This window comes from Ammospiza caudacuta, chromosome 2 (assembly GCF_027887145.1).
Source record: "Ammospiza caudacuta isolate bAmmCau1 chromosome 2, bAmmCau1.pri, whole genome shotgun sequence".
Lineage (NCBI taxonomy): Eukaryota > Metazoa > Chordata > Aves > Passeriformes > Passerellidae > Ammospiza > Ammospiza caudacuta.
In genome coordinates this window covers 110935594-110955829 of record NC_080594.1, presented here as the reverse complement: position 1 = coordinate 110955829, position 20236 = coordinate 110935594, and the positions used below count along the sequence as shown (strand labels likewise).

The 20236-nt window shown below is 32.8% G+C and overlaps 1 protein-coding gene across 1 annotated transcript in view; it reads left to right on the top strand.

The window, feature by feature from the left end:
* DMD (dystrophin) overlaps positions 1-20236 on the top strand; it is a 979219-nt gene that overhangs the window by 384206 nt on the left and 574777 nt on the right. Inside the window, exons 40-42 of the mRNA XM_058822052.1 lie at positions 1731-1883; positions 2822-3004; positions 16679-16873. Of these exons, the coding sequence (XP_058678035.1) occupies positions 1731-1883; positions 2822-3004; positions 16679-16873 (531 nt within the window). The remainder of the gene's footprint in view (positions 1-1730; positions 1884-2821; positions 3005-16678; positions 16874-20236) is intronic.

The window sequence follows — 20236 nt, the reverse complement described above, 5'->3', positions numbered from 1 at the left end:
GCATTTTACAATCTCCAGCTCGACAAGAATTTTCTTGTCCTCAGCATTACAACTGTGTGACTGCCAATTGGACAGCACTGATTTCTTTGATAATTCCTTTTTTAACATATAATGTGTCTTTTATATTCCTTCAGCAACAATCAAGACCTTAGATGGAATCAGGTCCCGCAAACTTAAATTCTCCGTCGAATAACACACTTCTGGCCATGAATAAATTGTTTCTCCTTCAGTAAAATACTCAGACTCCTATTGGAAGAGTGGCTCCAGCCTCTCTAGAATAGGATAGGTGGTGTTACCAATAGACATAGCAGCTGAGAGGCTGAAACCCAGAGTTGCATATGAACATTCTGAGTTGACAGAATCCAAGAGGTAAAACTGTGTGATATTGTTCCTAGAAATGCACCTGGTGTGTTTCCATGCCATGTGGACCAGCTAACAGATATAATTGGAAGTGTCATCTTTCTATGGCAAATAAAAGTGATGAAAGATAGAATCTTACAATTAGAGAGTCACCTTGGTCACCTACCTGGAACTATAGGCTCTGGCTACTGCAGGAGAGTTTTTATGTCGTCAGCAAGCAGAATCTCTCTTTGGATAATTTTAATAAAGTTATCTTTGATTTGGGGCACATAGCATGTTGCATTTTATTTTACTTATTTTTTGCATGCTCTTTCCTTTCCTGTGGATTTCATTCTAATTCTTACAATTTTGCAAGTCTGTTTGAATTCAGGAGAAGGATAGCTAGGATATACTGTTGTTTTGTCCACATTTAAAAGAAGCTTGAAATCTATTAGGTGTATCTTTGACTGTTCCAAGCTAAATGGAAGCAATTCATAATTTTTATGTTGGAGAAACAAGAACAGTGTTTATTGCACTGTGCTATTGACCAGAACCTCCCTGGCTGTTTTTTATGGTCTAGTGATAGATTTTCCTTTGGGTGACTCAGTTAAGGCATTCACCCTGGTGAAAAAATTCAAGGAATGGTTGAGGCAAATTAATTTGAGTATTTTTATATAAAATATACTAGTAATTTTTTAATTTACTTCCTAATAAGAAATTATAGTAATTAAAATATTTTCTGAATTCTGCATGAGTGAAATTTAGCAGTTAAAGCAAATGTGTATTTAATAACATTTTTAAGGGAAAAAGCAAACCTTTTATAACTTCCTGCTAAAGAAAAGTTTTAATCCTTTTTAAAGCAGAGTTATAATCACAAGGCATTTGTTATGTATGTGGTATTTCATTTAGATAAAGAAAACCTGTCTTTGAAAACATTTCTGCATTGCAGTGATTTTCATTTGAATAGCTTCAGAGTTTTCATGCAGGCTAGAAATTCACAGGAGTCCACAAAATACAGAAGTCCCACTTTTGACTAGATACTAAGTGGGCTGTGTTTCCATCTGTCCAGTAAGTATTCTGAGCAGAAGTGTTTTATATAAAATATTGACATTTATGTAAGAGTCTTAACTTCTCTGAATATTGGTGACTGTCTCAGTGGTTTATTCAACATGTGAACAACACTGAAATAGGTAACCTCATTTTAAACAAACAAAAAAATTTGTTAAACTGATGCAAATATGTTCACTTACTCATATGCTTGCTTTAAATATCAACATTTAATTAAGAAATTAGCAATTTTGTACACCTTTTTCCCTTCAGTGTGCACACATGCCAGTTCATATTTTATAAGCCTTTAATTCATATTCTAATAATGTCTGCACTGTGAACAGGACTTGAGAGCTCAAAGAAGAAAAAAGGCTTTAGAGATTTCTCATCAATGGTATCAGTACAAGAGGCAGGCTGATGACCTAATGACATGGCTGGATGACATTGAGAAAAAGTTAGCCGGTCTGCCAGACCACAAAGATGAGCAGAAGCTAAAGGTAATGTTGTTTTGGGTTGGCAATGATAGATCTTTTGGAGTGATAGTTTATCTGTAGAACAGACAGCAAATGCAACAAGCAACCCTATCTTATAGCTACAGACAATTATATATTCAGTTCTGTATTTCTAGTTTTAGTAAAGCAAACCCTAATTATCTGTGTTCAAAGTGACATTTCTTTGTTGTACTATATTTTCTATTTGTTTCCTATACAGAATGATATATAAATAATTTGAAACACACTAAATATAATGTTTTGTCAATAATACAGAAAGTGCACAATGTATTAAGAAGCATCAAATGTTTTCTAGTAAAAATTGTAATTGATTTTATGTATCTTTGTTCCAGATGAACAAATGACTTACCAATATATGGATGACCTCTATCTCATGTTAGCACATTCATTTTCATCAGAACATGTTCATATGTCACTGTCAAACTCTATAGATTTATTTACATACTGTCAAAGGTTTTCCTGGTTTATTTTACATCGTCTTTCTTTGCTTCATTCTCTGTTGAGTTTCCCACGGAGTAAAATAGGAGTTAACTAGCACATTAAAGACCCTAATACTATATTTGTAAGCTGTTCAAAAACTATTTGTCCTGAATATGCTGACCCTTACTGAGAAAGTAATTTCTCCTGTTGCCCATCCCAGTGTACTAGCAAGAATCTGAACATGGGAACTGTTGGCCTCTGCTAACAGTTTCAGAGTGTAGCAGCTCTTAGGATCTCTACAGCCCATCCCAAGAAGCTTCTTCAATTTCAGTTATTTTTGTTTTGTTTAAATGTAAAATATGAATAATATGAAAATAAGCTGTAAATTTTACTTGTGACAATAAAATGGAAATGGATTTTCTGACGGAAGTATTTTGCTAATTTTAAGTTGATTGATCTAGTTAGCTAACTGTCCTGGGCCCTGTATTGGTTTTGCTCACTAGGAGATTGGTGGAGAATTGGAGAAGAAGAAGGAAGATCTGAATGCGGTGCACAGGCAGGCTGAACGCCTGTCTAAGGATGGGGCTGCAAAAGCAGTGGAGCCAACCCTGATACAGCTCAGCAAGCGCTGGCAAGATTTTGAGAGCAAATTTGCTCAGTTTCGAAGACTCAACTATGCACAAATTGTGAGTTGTTACTGGCAAACCCCTATGTTTGCAACTGCTACTACTAACAGCATCCTACTAACAATGAGAGCATCAGGGTCAGTGTCAACTCTCCAGACTTTAATAAGAAAAGCCCTATTGTGTGCAACTGGGGGAAGCTTTATATACTCTGATACAGTAGTGATCTGCTTTGGTCTTAAAATTGCCCTTAAGGTAAATCAGTCATTTACAAAAAACTCAGCAATGAAATATTTGTGTTTATTTCTGTTGCCTCATTATTTTTCCATAACATTTATCAGTTTAAAAATGTTAGTTTGCCATGCATCTATTTTTTTCACTGAACATGAAAAACACAAAAGTTGTCTTTTCCAAACTACCCATCCCATGCCAATTTTTAATTGGTTTTTTTATTTGTCCATAACATGTTATACTCACTTTAGGAAGTGATTGGAAAAATTTTTATGACTCTATATATACATATCCTCTTCTTCAAAGTTCTGCTTGAACTCTCAAACAAGTTTTTGTAAGAAAATGTAACTTTAAATTTCACAGGATGAAAACATAATTTTACAAACCATCTTCATATCTTCTGAATTTGAGTTGTTTAGTTGTATATAAAATACAGTTATTCTTACTGGTTTATACATGCTGCAATAACTGGGTAAATAAAAGGGAAATAAACTGTCAGTATTCCAGATTTAAAAACAAGATATGTATTGAGTGTTAACCATTTTGAAGTTTACCAGAGGTTGCTTTTGCTCTTAAATGAGTTTTTTCTTGCCATTCCTACTACTCTGCACATTGTCTTCTGGGTTTTTGATTTTATATGAAGAAAGATAAGATTTGCTTTTAAGGAAGTTGTTGCTTTTTGTGCTCTCTGTAATCTTAAAGTGCTAGTGGTAAAAGAGTGTTTCATCAAAATACAATTTTATTTATTTATTTTTAAATGTACCTAGATTGCAGAGAGAACATACTGACAGGATAATAATAATTTAAATATGTGAAGTGCTCTTTTTTAATTGATATGTGGTAAACTATGTTTTAAGAAGGAAAAAAAATTCAAAAACTAGCAATATGTATAAACTTCTGATAAATATAGTCCTCTATACAATGTACTATATTGTGTATTTTTAACTTTTCTAATACTAAGTTACATAATGTATATGTAAAACTAATACTTTGGATAGTTATGCAGTTAATGGAAGCAATCAGAGAAACATTAACTTTGGTTTGTATGTTATTAAATCTTGTTCCATCTGATTACACTATTCAGATTACTATGGTTTATATTAAACTTGATGGATGTAATCAGTCGCAAATTGTTTATATTGACATGGAGCTAGAGCGAGAGTCACTTTGTCTTGTAAATAAGTTGGCTTTTTTAATGAATATATTTGTTCCTTTGATAATCAAGTAAGAAATCAGATTGTGCATGCAATTTATATAAAACATTCTGCTGTTGCTGTGCTTTTTTATGTCACCCACCACCTACCATGACAGGGGATGAATACACCCATTATAAAATTTTACTAGCAGATCAATAAACTTTATTTTAGCATATTTTTCTTTAAAATATGTAAGATAGATGTGCATCAGCATGTTTTTGAATTGCTCAGATGAGTACACTCACCGACTTTTTAAATTCATGTAACCATTACATACATTTTTATTCTTAAAGTATATAATTATATACTGTATTTATAACCTTAAAAGGTTACATTTTTAAATATTAAATATTTCATGCAAGAAGTCTATTTCTTACTATTTATCTAGGGGATGAGATGATTCAACGAAATTTACATGTACACAGGACAATTACTGTATCCCACTCATTTCACATGAGAAATATCTCTCTCTGTTGGCAATGACTAAGATGATGTTCATATGAAATATTTTAGAATTTATGCAGAAGCTACTGAGACATGATAGAGGCAGTACATTTTCATGACCCAAATCAGAATAAGAAGTGCAATGGCCTTGTTGTTGTTACTGTTTTGACTTTGCTGAATTAGTGAAACAGAGGGAATTTCTCAAGGTTTTTTTTCTTTTTCTTAAACAGCTGAACTACCTACCTCACAGGGATGTTGTGAGGATGCATTAATTGTTTGTGCAAGACTTTAAAATACAAAAGAAAAATGAAAATTCAAACTATTCACTTGAACACATGCATATACCATCAAAAATTACTTCCACAGAGATTTTCTATGTTAACCAACAACTGAATAAAGCCATACAATAAAAATACAAAATTGATTTTTTCTTTAAAGCAAAAGAAATAGAAAAATGCTGCATTTATTTATAATTTATGACGTATTCCATAATAGTTATTTAGCAACTGAAACTTGTTATAAATCAGTGAGAGTTTAGTTTTACTGTGTATCTTGCAATTCATTACACTTCGCTGAATAAACATAGCAAGACTGCACTGAAGAAAACCTTTAATTATGTTGCTTAATGACAGATTTGCATTTCTTACATTTTGTTGGAGCTAATATATTTTTGATATCAAAGTGTGAAATTAGAATTATCATGCTCCCCTGGATTTTATTTTTTCCGTAGTATTTGTTGGGCAGACCTGTCAGAAGGATATAGGGACCATGACCTTAGAAGGATTTATTCTTTCTAGAATGGTGGATCCTTGTTAAATCCTGTGTCTCACAAATACATAGCAGCCAATATCCAAAAGCTAATTGACAAATATATATTGGTGTATATTTAGAAAAAGGAATTTCCTGTCACCGCTTTTGAGAATAGAGTATATTATATCACCTCAAATATGCATGTTCTGTTTAATAACATTTTTGAGATATCAATAAGTTTGGTATAGTGTGATCCTCTATGTGAGAATTTTCAGCAAGTGACATGACATTCTATAATGAAAAAGTTGGGTTTATTGCATTCACAGATTAAACATGATACACGAATACATAAATGCAACTGCAAACAACCTAAAATCACATTGAGTGGAAAAAAATTGCAGAGTTCTTGTTGTCTTAAAAGTTTTTCTCTCACACATTGTTGTCTTTATTAATATGTGGCAGAATAAACAGTGGGCAGAAAATCAGTTGGTAGTAACACCAGTAAATCTGAATGAAATCTGAATAACTTGTAAAAATGAGTGAAATATCTCTCTATAGTATTTAAAAATTATTAACTACTAAATCCCACTGAAATCCATGATAGATTAAGATACTCTTTGAAAAAACAAGCCTTTACCATTTAATCCTAAAACAGTATGCAATTTTTGAGTACTAAAATTGCATGCATTTTAAAAAATCAGTAAAAAAGAATATTAGAGATGTTAAAGGACAATTGTTTCTAAAGCACCTCTGCAGAATCGAATATCATTAATCCTTGGCACTCACGCAGTACCTTCAGAAAAGTTTGTCATATCCCTCTGCTACAAACTAAACATGAATCCAGTTATACTGCTTTTCTGAAACAGTTTAACCACTCTTCCAGGGTGGTGAAAATAGATATCCATTGCAGAGAAAAGGGTAGATTTGGATTGTTTCATTCAAGTAAGGATCAAAATCAGTTATCAATATGTTGAGTAAGGTTAATTAAACTATCCTACTGTCAGTTTTCTAGATTTTTTTCCCAATGTTGTCATTTCAGCAGCCTATGAGCATATTTGTGTCATGGCTCAGCTTAGATTTTCCTGGGCTGACTGAAATTACTCTGGGTGTAGAGTGCTGAAAGCCTTTATCATTAGAGAACATTTTCTAGATGAACACAGGTGCAGAGCCTACACTGTAAATTCTTATTTCATATGTGTCCTATTACCATATTTTATCAAGATGCTCAACATTCTCTCTGCTATTACACATGGTGGTCTTTCAGCTTTCCTCTCTTGGCTGAGCTATGCATGCTGCAAATCATAAAACAGAGTATCTTCAGGACAAGAGAAGCTCTTGCAATCTGTCAAAATTATGTGTCTACTATTGTATATACAAGTAAAAGAATAGGCTTACCAATTTCAGTAATTTTATTGGTGACACACACAAACATTCTATTGAAATTTATGATCATTTTACTCCTGAAATATTTGGGCCTGGGTTTTGGCCATACAGAATTGATCGAATGATAAACAACCAGAGAAACTCTCTTTTTCATACCAATTAGACTATGTTATGACCAGAAATGAATAAGGAATATAGTTATACAAAACTTGTATTTATTTTTATAAGGTAAGTGGTTTAGTTTGAGATGTTTGATAGTCACCTGCACCATGGATAAAATACCAGCGTCCTTAGTACTTTGTTTTTCCAAATGAAAGTCAGCATTTTATTTACAAACCTTTAAAGCATTCAGAAATTCAAAATGCCTGTCTCCTAACCGGATAATCATTTCAGGTGAGAGAATATGTGATCAACTCCTGGAACCAGATTAAGAACTGCTCAAATTTACATTTGAAATTCAAGACTTTGTTTACTTTCAGTCCTTAAGAGCATATTGCGATATCCAGTTAATACTTCCCTGTGCAGCACTCTTTAGTTCGTTTTATAAAATTTAAACATTTCTTTTTACCATTAAAATATTTATATATATATATATATATATCAAGATATTTTCTAAACTATAAATCAAACATTACTTTAAATAAATATATCACAGTTAGATAAACACAGGACTCGGTGTCCTGATTGTCTATCTGCATCAAAATAACCTGGACACTTCAATGGTGATGTGTTACCGTTGTTTTCAGTTGTTTTCCAGTTTTCACAAATACTGGTGCTGGAATGAAGTGTTTTTTTTCTCTTATCCTTGCTTAAACATTTCTTGGGTTAAATAAACAAGTAATGGCTGACAAGAAAAAGGGGCAAACTAATGCTTCATTATTTATAAAATGAGTGGAGAGAGAGAAATAGAAGAGAGAAAAGACATTAGAAAAAGCAGGAAAACACCTGCTGGACAGAACTGTGCAGTGATGGATTAGTGTCCACTTCACCTGTGCACTTTGGGTCTGTTAAGAATGGGACAGAGGTGATTCTGTGACACCATTTAACTTTTCTGAGATTGGCAGTGGTACCTTTTTAAAACAGATAGCTTTACACAGCATAGCTAAAGACTGGATTTTTTTGACTGTGGTCTTCAAAAAGCAGGATGAGGATGAATAAGGAACTTTGGGAAGAGAATCACAGGTGAATGTTTACACCTATTTTCCAGTATCCATCAACCTGGAAATTCCTGTTATAAATTCTATTCCAAATAGTTTAAGTGTATTTAAAATCCTTCAATTTTCTGCCTGATTTAAGATAAGGTTATGGGAAAGATGGGACAATATCAACTGAAGATGGATGTTGTCTTTGATATATATATATCTTTTTTGCATAAGTGGACAAGTTTACTGTGCTATTTTCAGTTTTTCTAAGGAAGTTTTTTCTTCTCTCATAGTTTCTTTTTAATTATGTACAGTATTCACTCTCATCATTGCCAAGCTATAGCATTTTCCCTGTACAATTAAGTTAAAAAATCCCATATTGTGAGTGACAGAACTTCACAGAAAATATTTTTCTTGGCCATTTTTCATTATATGTTATAAACTTAAGTGATCGAAATTGCATTCTCAGGTTTAAAAGTGAAACTTGATATTTTTACCTTATCACATAGGAGTGAAAACTCTTGTTGCAACATGGAGTAAAGCAGTGTTAGAAATTTGTCTTTAAATTATATAGTTATACAAATGGTCTTAGCCATGCCACAGGCTTTTCTCACTCCTCACAGAATGGCTGAGATGGAAACAAGGCCAAGCCTTGGGTTAAAAAATCATGTACAACACAGAACCCAGTGGTCCCTGCTTTCAGACCAAATTGAGCATTATGCAACTATAATATTTTCTTCTTTATAATTACCCAGTTATTTGGAAAACAAGGCAGCTAATTACCATCTTATTTTCTCTGCTATAGTATATTATGATTTATTAGTGTAATAAATTACATGCTGTGGATTTTGGTGTCAATAATTACTTGGCACTATTACTGCATTAAATAATAGGGGAAAATACCTCCTGCAGAGTGATCTGGTCCTAAGTGACAATATTTTTTGAAGAGATGATGTTCATCTCTTATCTACAATTCAGAATGTCAACATCACTCATGGCTGGAAGGTTTTTTTTGGTGTGGTTAGGATTTTTTAGAGGTTTTTTCAGTTTTGTCTCTTTTTTTGTTTTGTTGGTTTTTTTTGGTTGATGTTTGTTGTTTTTGTTATTATTTTTCGTGGATGTATCTGAATATACACACAAAGCTAGGAAAGGAAGAAAATTTGTAGATGTACAGAGTGAGTGCTGAATTTTCTATTTGAGCATATTTAATTAGCTTTCAGAACTTCTGGATTGACAACAATTTTGTTCACATCATTTAAAGAAACAAATATTTGTCCTGAAGTAAAAAAATCAGCCTAAGTGACATAGGTAACACTTTTTGACATTTCTGGAAGGTGTAAAAATTTAAGGTTTAGGACTTTGCCCTTTGAAGTTGTCGCATTTGTTCTGGATGTGGTACTTCAATTGTTTTTTACTTTGTTTCCTAAATTATGTTGAAATTATCTAACAGATGTAGCTGGAATATCTGGAAAGTTGGCATCACAAATCAGCAGTCAATTTCAAAATGGTCTAGTCAATTCAGATATCAGTAGGCTGTATAATAACATATCTGAACTTTATCATTAATTGGTTTCTGGTGATCACTCAGTAGTTACACATACTTACTCAAGAGAGCCCAAAAGCTTCATGCCCTCAGGCAGCATAAATGCTATCTAAGATTGGCACTTCTGTAGTCCTAATAAATCAGCCATTAAATAAGTTGGCATTGATCAAAATCTGTTCATAAGTAGGCTGGCTTCCAGCAACGTGTGATACTAATTCTGCCATTATTATCACTGTGTCACTTCTATAGCTTATCACTGTCCAAGAAATGTGATTGTGAAATTCTATTTTGAGGAAAAAATAATTTGAAATTCCTTTTATTCTTCTGGAATTATATTTCCTTCTGTGTGACTGAGTTTATGATACTGGTTTAACAAATTCCAAGTGGACATTACAGCTACAGGGATATAGGAATGTGTACGAGTTTAATTTTCTGAACTATGAAGTAGACATTTACTGAAGTATGACATGTGTAATGTCTGTATGTATTTTTGCTGTGAAAAATTACAAGATCAATCCAAGAAATGGCTAACTTCTCTGAATTTATATATTCTATAGTTAGCACACAAAAACTTTCAAATACATTTTGTCTACTGGAAGGTAACACATTTAAGTCAATTGCAAAAATATTTTCCAGTTAAACCCTTATAAAATACTAAACAATATTTTAAAATACTTGTTGAAAATCAGTCTAGGATGTAGATTTTGCAGTGTTGTGATTTTTCTCTTATCAAAATATAATGTAAGCATTTGCTTATTTTGTGATTTCTAACACTGATAATGCCTATCTCTCTTTGCTCATTGGTGCTCTCTCCCCCCAAATTCCTACTGACTGTGCAGGGTCTGAGCAGTGTTTTGTAAATACTTATGATACAGACTGTTACAAAAATTACAAATTTCTGTTTAAAGAAATTTGACAGATTTGTCAGTTTTGCTCTGATACATTTAAATATTGAGATACGCCATCATTATCAGAAGCAATTAGAATTTATGAATGATTTATTTAGAACAAGAGAAATTTTCTATATTGCAGTAGTTCTAATTAGTCAATAATGCCATAATGTTACTCTCTTTTGTTTTTGTTCAGGACACAGTAACATTGCAGATGGGGTATAAAATACAGATTACTCTATTTTTGATTGTTTTGTTTTTTTGCAAATAATCACTTAGATATACTGAATTATATGAGAGTCTTCTGCCCCAGTCTCATAATATTTGAAATTAATTTATTTTTCTCTTTGCTTAGCAAGTAGGTACCAGTGGAAATTATCCGGTTAAAAATTAACAGCAAAACTGCTGAAATTTCTGAATCATCTTAGTCCCTTATTTCTGTGCAAGTTGGCAGTTGGCAGGTCTTTAGTAAGGAGAGCTGGGTAAGTTTTCAAAATAGCTGCTTTTGGGTTCAATGTGTAGCTGTACCTCAGTTTGAGGAGAGCTCCTATCCAGAATCAATTATCTAAGCCAAAATAAAACAAAAGTGTTGTTCAGCAAGTGAGAAAGGGATGTTCAATTTCCTGCTTGACCAAGTGCATTTGACATCTTGGAGGGCTCCAAACACATGAGGGTGTGAGGACCAGAAAGGTTTGGCTGCATATCAAAATGCTTTGTCATAGTTTTTAAACTTTACATAAAATAACCAAAAAACACCAAAAAACAAACAAACAAACAAAAACACAACAAAAAAAAAAAAACCACAACAAAGTTACAACTATGAATACTCTGGATTTACTTTTTTAAATTAATTGCTACAGCTTTTGTTTCTATTTTTCTTCTTCTCTTACCTGCCCTCTGCCACATCTAAGGGATTTATCAGAGTGCAGCAGAACTGTCTGAGGTATTGGGAGATATCCCATAATTTGGACCTATACATACAGGAAAGAGGCATTTTCTTACAGAGAAATCTTTTGCATTGCAATCAAATTATGAAGGGAACTTAAACAGAAGTAACTTCAGGTTGGTTGATGCCTGCTGATGGATAGTTTTCAAAATCAAATTCTGTAATTTTCTGTTGCTACTCCTAGAATCTAAAATTTACTGAAATGTTTTCTAATTAATGCCATTGTTAGGAATAGCTTCATTTTGGCTGTCTTTATTTAATTTTATGTATAGATTAAGAAGAGTCCTTTTATCACAGAAGAAAAACTGTTAAAGTAGCATTTCTTGATAAGGTAAGCCTTAGCAGAGAAGTGGTGTGAAGGCATAAAGCACTCTCTGTCCAAGAACAGTGCTGAAAATAGTAATGTATATTTTTAAAGTTTCTTTTTTTATGTGACTATGAAATCAGATACAAGCATTAAACTATATGGTTTAAGTGTTGCAATATGTAGGATTTTGTGGACTGCAACCATTCTGCAACATGAGTAGAAAAAAAATAATATACATAAGACTATATTTATGTTCTTATATAAAAGTTTTTTTCTCAATATTTTAAAGATATTTTATTGTTTCCAAGTGTCTTTTAAGGTCTTGTCTTCGTAAAATTACAGAGGAAATTTATAAATTTTTAATTCTGCATCGAGGATTTAGGTCTCCCTGTACTTGAAAGAGATGCTTCTTTTTGTACTGATAACTTGTTTGTGATTGACTACAGTCATCCAACCTCATAGTGAAAATTCCATATAATCAGTATAATTTTGATCTTTCTACTTATATGCACACTAACAGGAAAGATATGCCAGCAACACTGAAGGCAGAATAAATTTCTCTGAATGTTAGCTGACCTCACCACTCTCAGTTGGCATAGGAACTGATGAATAAAAGCTTTTTTATAAATATATACTTCAAAGTGAATATTGATCTCTGATAGAATTTTATGACACTTTTGTGTGTCTAATTCTTTATTTGATATATTGATGGTGAACATGGGCTGGCAGATGCCATGTAATACATAAGTTTTTTGGACTCTCTCAGGTATCACTGCCTTTGTCCAGAATGTGCGTGCTGTCTGCTCCGATTTTTTTCATGTGTTTTCATGTCTGCTCCAATTTTTTAGCATATCACATTTATTCTGCAGAGGTCACTGAATTTTTTACACTCATATACTTCTGCTTGCAAGGAATGCTTTCTTAAGTGTAATTTCACTTTGAGGGTAGGCACATTTGTTTGTCTTCCTTGGACCTCTCATCAGGGTGCAGCCAGGAGCAATGTTGAGGTGTAACAATGCAGATGGGAGGTTTTGCAGCTTTACTCCTCCCATGTATGTGTGAAGTCATCATGAGAAGGGATCAAAAATGAAACAGTTTTCAAGATGTGACGCAAGAAAGTTGGAGGCTTTCTGGTTGTAAACTCTTGAACAGCAAAAGTGATGTTGAGATTATTCCATCTGCAAAAAGAAGAGAGGAAATGGATGTACTGGGATTGGTGAAAGGTGCTTTAACAATAAATTTTTCACTGTTAAATGGAAATTAGCAGCATTCTCCAAGATTAGTTAGCTCTGATGCCACTGCTTTGTTAGATGTAGGGAGAAATGATCTCAAGTGTTTCTGTGGGGAAGGTATGTGAATTTCTTGACAAAACCTGCATTATTCCAGTATTTTTGTTGAGTTTTTGTAGTAATTATGTTTGGTTGGTTTGTTTTGGTTTTGCTTATTGGCCTTCTCTTTAAGGGTCAGATAATGTATTTGTTTCTTACAGTTTTGTTGCACCTGGTGGGGCATGTTAACTCTCAATAAAATCAGTTTAAGTGAAGTAATGTGTATGGAAGGATTGTGTCCCTTAATTGAAATTATGTAATGATGGTGAAGAAAATTCAATTTACTATTTGAGACATGATAATGCTTAATAAAAAACATTGCATGAAATTTTGAATCTTACACAAAATACGTTGTTCTTTCAGAGACAAAAAAAATCTTTGCATCATTAAATCACTGATAATCAAGGAAAAAATATCACTAAAATTATATTCTACAAAAATAGGAATATAGGAAATGGCCAGTTACCTCAACATTTCCCAATCACTTAGCAGTTCATTTGTAGTTTAAATGTATATTGTACTATATATATGTATATTTTAAATACCAATTTAAATATTTTTAAGTAAATATTTTTAAGTAACTGTAATACATTCTGCCATTTTAATAGATTCAACTTATCCAAACCCATTCTGAAATGGTTATCTAAATCTTTAATTTCCACTTTCGTATTAATTTTTAATCCTTATAGAGTCTTAACCTTCTATGGTCCTGATGAGCCATTTTGGCATTATCAATTACATATATCTGTACTGAATTAATATTATTTTAGTAGTAGTTGCTCCCACCTTCTATGATCTCCTTTTGTGAGGTTTTTATTTTTCTCACTACAGTGTTAGGTTATGATCCAGTTTCAGCTTTGCATTTCTAGTAAAATACTTATCTAGAATATAAGGAAGGACTTGGCCTGTTTTATTGTCTAATATAAGGCAATTCCAGGGAACATTGAGGCAAGCTAAAAATGCTTCTCTCTGCTCATTAAAGTCATCAATTCTGCCCCTGCCTACCCTCCATTCCTTGGTGCACAATGGCAGCTTCTGCTGTGGATTGTATCATGATACTTTAAATGAAGGAAAGAAAGTCCTGTGACCTGTTGAAAACTCCAATAAAGATAAAGATACCTAATCCTTGATTTCTAAAGTAGTATCAAATTTTCATCTCTTTAAAAAAAAAAATAGTATTCAGAAACTAATTTATTTTGACTGTGACTTTTTTTTTTAAATAATGCACCAAAATATGAGGGCATGTTCTGATAGGTGTCTACTTTTATAAATCTATCCTTTCATTTGTTTATTTATTTTTTTATTTATTTCTCTTATTGTAGTGTTTTACAGTTTAGCCAACAATGTAAACAGTAAAACTATACAAGTAATCATCCAGCTATGAGAAATATTTAAAGTAAGGGAAGTGTGAATATATCCCATTTTTCTTCATAACAATAATTGAAAGGTACCTGATTTTGCCACTATAAATAATTACATGTGATAACCATGAAGTGTTTACACATCCAATTTCTGCTTGACCTTTTTGTAGTTTCAGGAATAGTTTAGAGTGAGAAGACACAGATTTTATCTAAATAGATGCATGTGCAGATATGTGTGTATATATTTATTGGCCTAAATTTGGGTTGAAAAGAGTAGTCTAATCACATACAACTGTTGAATCAAACTGTATATTGTATGCTGCTTCACATATTCATGTGACCTTTTTTTGAGTGGAAACCCTTGCACACTTAGCATGCTCTTTTCATTACTGCGGGTGGAAATATTCTGTCCTCTGAGTCAAAAAGAAAAATACAAATATAGTCAAAATATTCTTTATGTAGGTCTGATGTTCATTGCTACATGTAGAAGTGTCTCACTGTAGTCTAGAGGAATTAAAACATATATATTGCTGCATGCAGGTCTCAGTGGCCTCTTGAAATTCTCCCATTTTCTAATCAAATGGGACAGCTCTTTCTTTAGGTTTACTGGAGTAAACTGTTATTTTTGCAGGGCCTGTGACTCATGAAACATATGGAGGGCAAGCACAATTTTTTCAAAGCAACTTATTTTAAATAATAAAAATTATGGCAGTGATATGGTAATTAGAGAGGTTTCAGTGTTAGCAGATGTACTGAGAAAGTCATTTAGTGAGAAAAGTGTAAGCAAAGCAATTAAATTTGCATAAGAAATGCAACAGAATAACACAAGTCTACAGCTAACTTTATGGGCTTTATATGTGATATGCATACATCTTCTAGAGTGTGTATATGCATATTTTAAGACTCTAAAGAAAATTGAAGAACCAGATGACTCAGCTCGGTAACTGAAGAGAGAAATATGTCCTGAATTAAAATGAGACACCTTGCTGAGGTAGTGTGTGCTTATATTTGTTTTCTTTTGCATAATGAGTAGCTAAATAATGATATTGTTTTCTTCAGGACCATTGATCAATTGTCTTTTACATAAATGGCTCCAAATCTAAATAACAGAATTTTTGAACATTTACCAACAAATACTTGTACATTTTTTTGAGGTTGACAGTAATTAAAGTTTATACTTTTGAGAAGACAGACATCAAACACAAAGGATCTTGGTCCCACAGTAGGAATCCATTAACAAATTTATGCTTGTGAAACCACAAATAATTGATATCTTAAACTATCCCTTTTTAAATGGGCATGCAGGTGATTTAGTATTCGAAGTTTAGTGAAAAGGAACAATCAGAGATCTCCCTGCTCCAAAGAACACTTTTGGTATTACATTTTTATCTTTGATTCTTTTACAAATCAGATGGGAAATACAGAGAATTTATAGAAACAGCCACTTTTTTGTCACCTTATATGTCAGTATGCTTTCAAATGCCATCAAACAATTAAGTGTTTTCTTGGAACCCAAACATTCTGGGATGTATTTACATTTGGTGTATGCATGTGCTTCCAGAATAGGATGTCTATTTCATATTTTTCCATATTAAAAAAAAAAAAAAGAAGAAATCTTAACTTCATGAAGAGTTGTGCTGCTGAGTTTTCTTTTAAGAATGCATTAAAGACCATTCAAATCAGAAACTTCCAAATTATACTTCCTAGATTAAAGAACAAATTTTTAGTATAGTTGGAAGAATAGAGTTACCATATTTGCTATACATTGCATTTTATTTAAGGAATTCTGTCTATTATACAAATCATAATTTTACTTGATGCCTTGAAATTATTTATTATTTTAGACTTGGCATGCATGAAATTTCTTAATGAAGGGCAGCTTTTTAAGAGGTGTGGTGATATAAAATTAAAGGACAATTACTAAAATCTCAGTAATACCATAATCTCAGCATACTCTTGCATTTCCTCTCTGCATTTCTTTGGAGAGTAGAAGAAAAGCTTGCACACTCTTGCATGGATTAATTTCAGTACCCACCATTTAAAACGCACAAGGAACATGAGTTATCTGTGTCAGAAACCTCAGATATTTCCTGCATTTGGCCTTGGAAGTTACTGTTGATTTTTTTGTTTCTGGGTTATGAACTGGAAATGCATTGTTGTAATTTTGTCTGGTGTTAAGAAACTAAAGGAAGCATTCTGTTGTATATCTGTACTAGCAAACAGTTCGTGAAGATACAACTTTTGTGATGACTGAAACTAGGACTGTGGAAACCACTCATGTGCCTTCTACGTACCTGGCAGAGATCCTTCACCTTCTGCAAGCCTTGTCTGAAGTGGAAGAGCGCCTTAATTCTCCTGTTCTGCAGGCTAAGGACTGTGAGGACCTCTTCAAACAAGAAGAGTGTCTCAAGGTAAGACGGAAAGATTTTCTTAGCAATGATTGGATTGCGTCATTTTGGGTCTTCTTCAAGTTGGCAGCCTGTGCTCATTCTGAGACACCTTTTACAAGTTCTAAGCCCATCTCTGTGATGTGTGCATATATGGATGTTTGTATTTGGGGGCACATTGGGGTAAAATATGAGAAACTCTGAAGTGTTCATTTACTTTTACCTGTTTAACCTGTATTTGGAGGACAAGAGTGTTATGGTATCTGCGTATTAAATCCTTGAATGGAAGAGAAAGGATGGAGAGGCACAGTATATTTAAAGATAGAATTTGTGGTTAAAGGTTTGTTTGCATGTGGCTAATGGAAAAAAGTTCTTCACTGAATTACTATGACTTTAAATATTACTGTGTAGTTTCTTCAGTGCTTGAAATATTACTGTCTGGTTTGTTCAATGCTTGCAATACTGAAATCCTTTGAAACTGGTGGAATTTTTTCAACTCAGAATTGACATAAGAAGAGAATGAGATTAAAGTTGTAAGCCTAAGTAGATGAATGAGTTATCAGCTTTTGCAGAATAATGTTTGTGTGAGGAAAGCCTTGTAAAAAATTGTGCTCAAGTGCTGTATATAATTACAGCAATTCCAAATTGTCATCCAGCATGAAGAGAAGACTATATTTCCATTTTTCTGTGATTATTTAGGAAAAGAATATTTTAAAAAATAAGTAAATACTAGCATTAAGAGACTGGAATTTGCCTACAGTCAGCTATAAGAAAGAAGCTTAGAGGGGGAATCAGGGCAGTGGCTCTGGCTATATGCTCTGAATTTTCCTCTGTGGGAGCTCATTTATCTCTTTCCACGTTAGAGGATATGTAACAAAACCACATTCATATGGTGCTGTTAGCTTCTGCAAAATCACATCTGTTTATAATTCTTATACATTCATAGATATATATTTTAGGCATTTGTGCGCACACACACATGTGCTCACACACAAATATTCTTACCATCTTGTGAAAATTAGGATGTTTTCAATTTCCTAGCAAGGCAGTAGAGTTGGGTAGTGAAGCATAACAGTGGAGTGTTGGATCAGAGTAAGTACAGAACTGGTAATAGGATGTCAATCAATAGATGTCAAATACCAGTAGGCTGTTGCTTTTACCACTTCTGATTTAGTACCAGTAAAGTCAGTCTGAGTATTGAAGCACAAAACAAGCCAATCTAATTGTCATTCTTCATTTTAAACAATCCCTTCTGCACAAAAAACAAACAACAAAAAACAACAAAAAACAACTTATATACTATGCAAATTATGGCTAATGAGTGCCTACTTGCTCCTTGTTGATGAACTTCTGTTTACTAATAGATTGGATGGAGAAACAGAGGATGGAGAAACCTCAGGAAGTTTACTGGGAAATTAGTTCCTTTAGTTCTTAGTTCCTTAGTTCTTCTCAGTGCTTTACATTTGGGCTAGCTTCATCTGATTTATATCCTTAAGTAATCTGTTGTTCACCCACATACATTTGGTATTATTGGAGTTGACACCAACTTTAATAATATTGATTACTGAGGTTACAAGTAAGTACTACCATAGGTTTAATTTAACTGAACTATTAAATTGTTATGAGATGCATTTGTGGGCACAGTTCCATCTTCCTCCAAAATAAATCTCTTAGAAGAGGCAAATGGGTCTTGCACATTCGTGGGCTTTTGGAAGGGTATAGGTTTGATCTGAGCCTGCTTAATGAATATTTATTTCCAAGGAAAAGCATCCATCATTGTCATTATCCTGCAGTAAAAATAGAAAAGTAGTGCATAAATTGTTCAGCAGCTGGTTGGAAAAGGTTTGAAATTAAATTGTCGTTGATTTTTTTTCTCTGACAGATTTGCATGAATCAAATTACAGAACTGTCATGAATAGCTCTGTGTTTTAAAACTGAGCTTTTGATTTTTTTTTCACTCCCATTCAGAAAGAATCTATTTTAATTAATCTGTGAAAAGAAAAATAAGTTTATTTACAAGAATCAGTGGTAACAGCTTTGAACATTTCCTCCAGAGTAAATATGTTTAGTAGGACTTAAACATGATTGCTCATTATCAAATAGGATAAATATTGAATACAAGTAAGAAATTGCTAATATCAATTGTCATAACACTGACTTTTCCTATCAAAGTCATGTGAAATTGTAAAATATGAAGTTTTGTAGCAAAAATCTGGTAGCTTTTAACATTTACTAAACTGTAATATTTTAATGAGCACATTTAATGTATCTGCTGAAACCAGCTCATAGGAATGTTTTTCTCTTCATTTTAAGCTTTAGGGAGTGGAAAAGTCAGATAGAGAAATCAAGTCTTGTCACTTTATCTCATAAAGTGAGCATTGCAATGTTTTCCTCATCCCATTACAAGTTCTTTCAAGTATTATGCCATACAGTACCACAGCTTTTCTTCATCACTGTGCTGACAGTACTTTACTGACAATTTAAATATTACAGTTCTGTCAAAGATGAAACTTGAGTTGATTGTACAGAAAATTGTGGTTCATAGACTGATGAATTAGAAAAGTTGGCCTGATATACTGTCAAAACAGGACAACTATTGTTATAAGCACAGACATTATTTCTGTCTGCTACTGATGATGTTCACATTGATGGAGTTCACAATCTTTGAGCTACCTGCGTAGCATTGGTTATGATTACAATGGATTCAATTGCATGAAAAAATGTCGTGTTAAAATGCTTTCAGATTTTAGCAAATTATCCTTTCTTGCAGATGGTGTTTCCAATGTTTCCTAGAAGTTAAATCACTGTAAAATTTTGCATATATTCTACTTACTATGGTTATGTTGTTCATACTAAGACAGAGTTTTCCTGTGTAATGATTATCTCATGCAAGCTACTTGTTCAAGCTCCAGATTATTAAGTGGGAAATGTATACGCTATAAAAAATATACTGATTAACCAGAGAATAAAACTAACCCATATTTATCTTTGCTAGCACGTAGGAGAAGTGCATCAAAATAAAAGAGTATACCTGGAATTTAAGAAATCTAATTTATAACTATGTGAAACTTTAGTTAGTAGAATTTTTAAGGATCACTGTCATATAGACATGACATAGTTATGCTATTCATTACTTAATTCTGTTAACTTTGAATTCAAAACTTATTTCCTGAGGTTACTTGCATTATATAATTTTATGGGAGACCTGCAGTAAGGCCTGTAGATTTTAGTGCCTCTTTTTATTATTTCTTTTAATATTCTTAATTTGTTTCAGGAACATCTTATTGTAGAATATGATTATACACTTTGCTATCATATTTTTTTAATGATGTCATAGTTTTAATATGGAAAGCCATCTGGCTCTGAGGAAGAGATTTCTTATATATG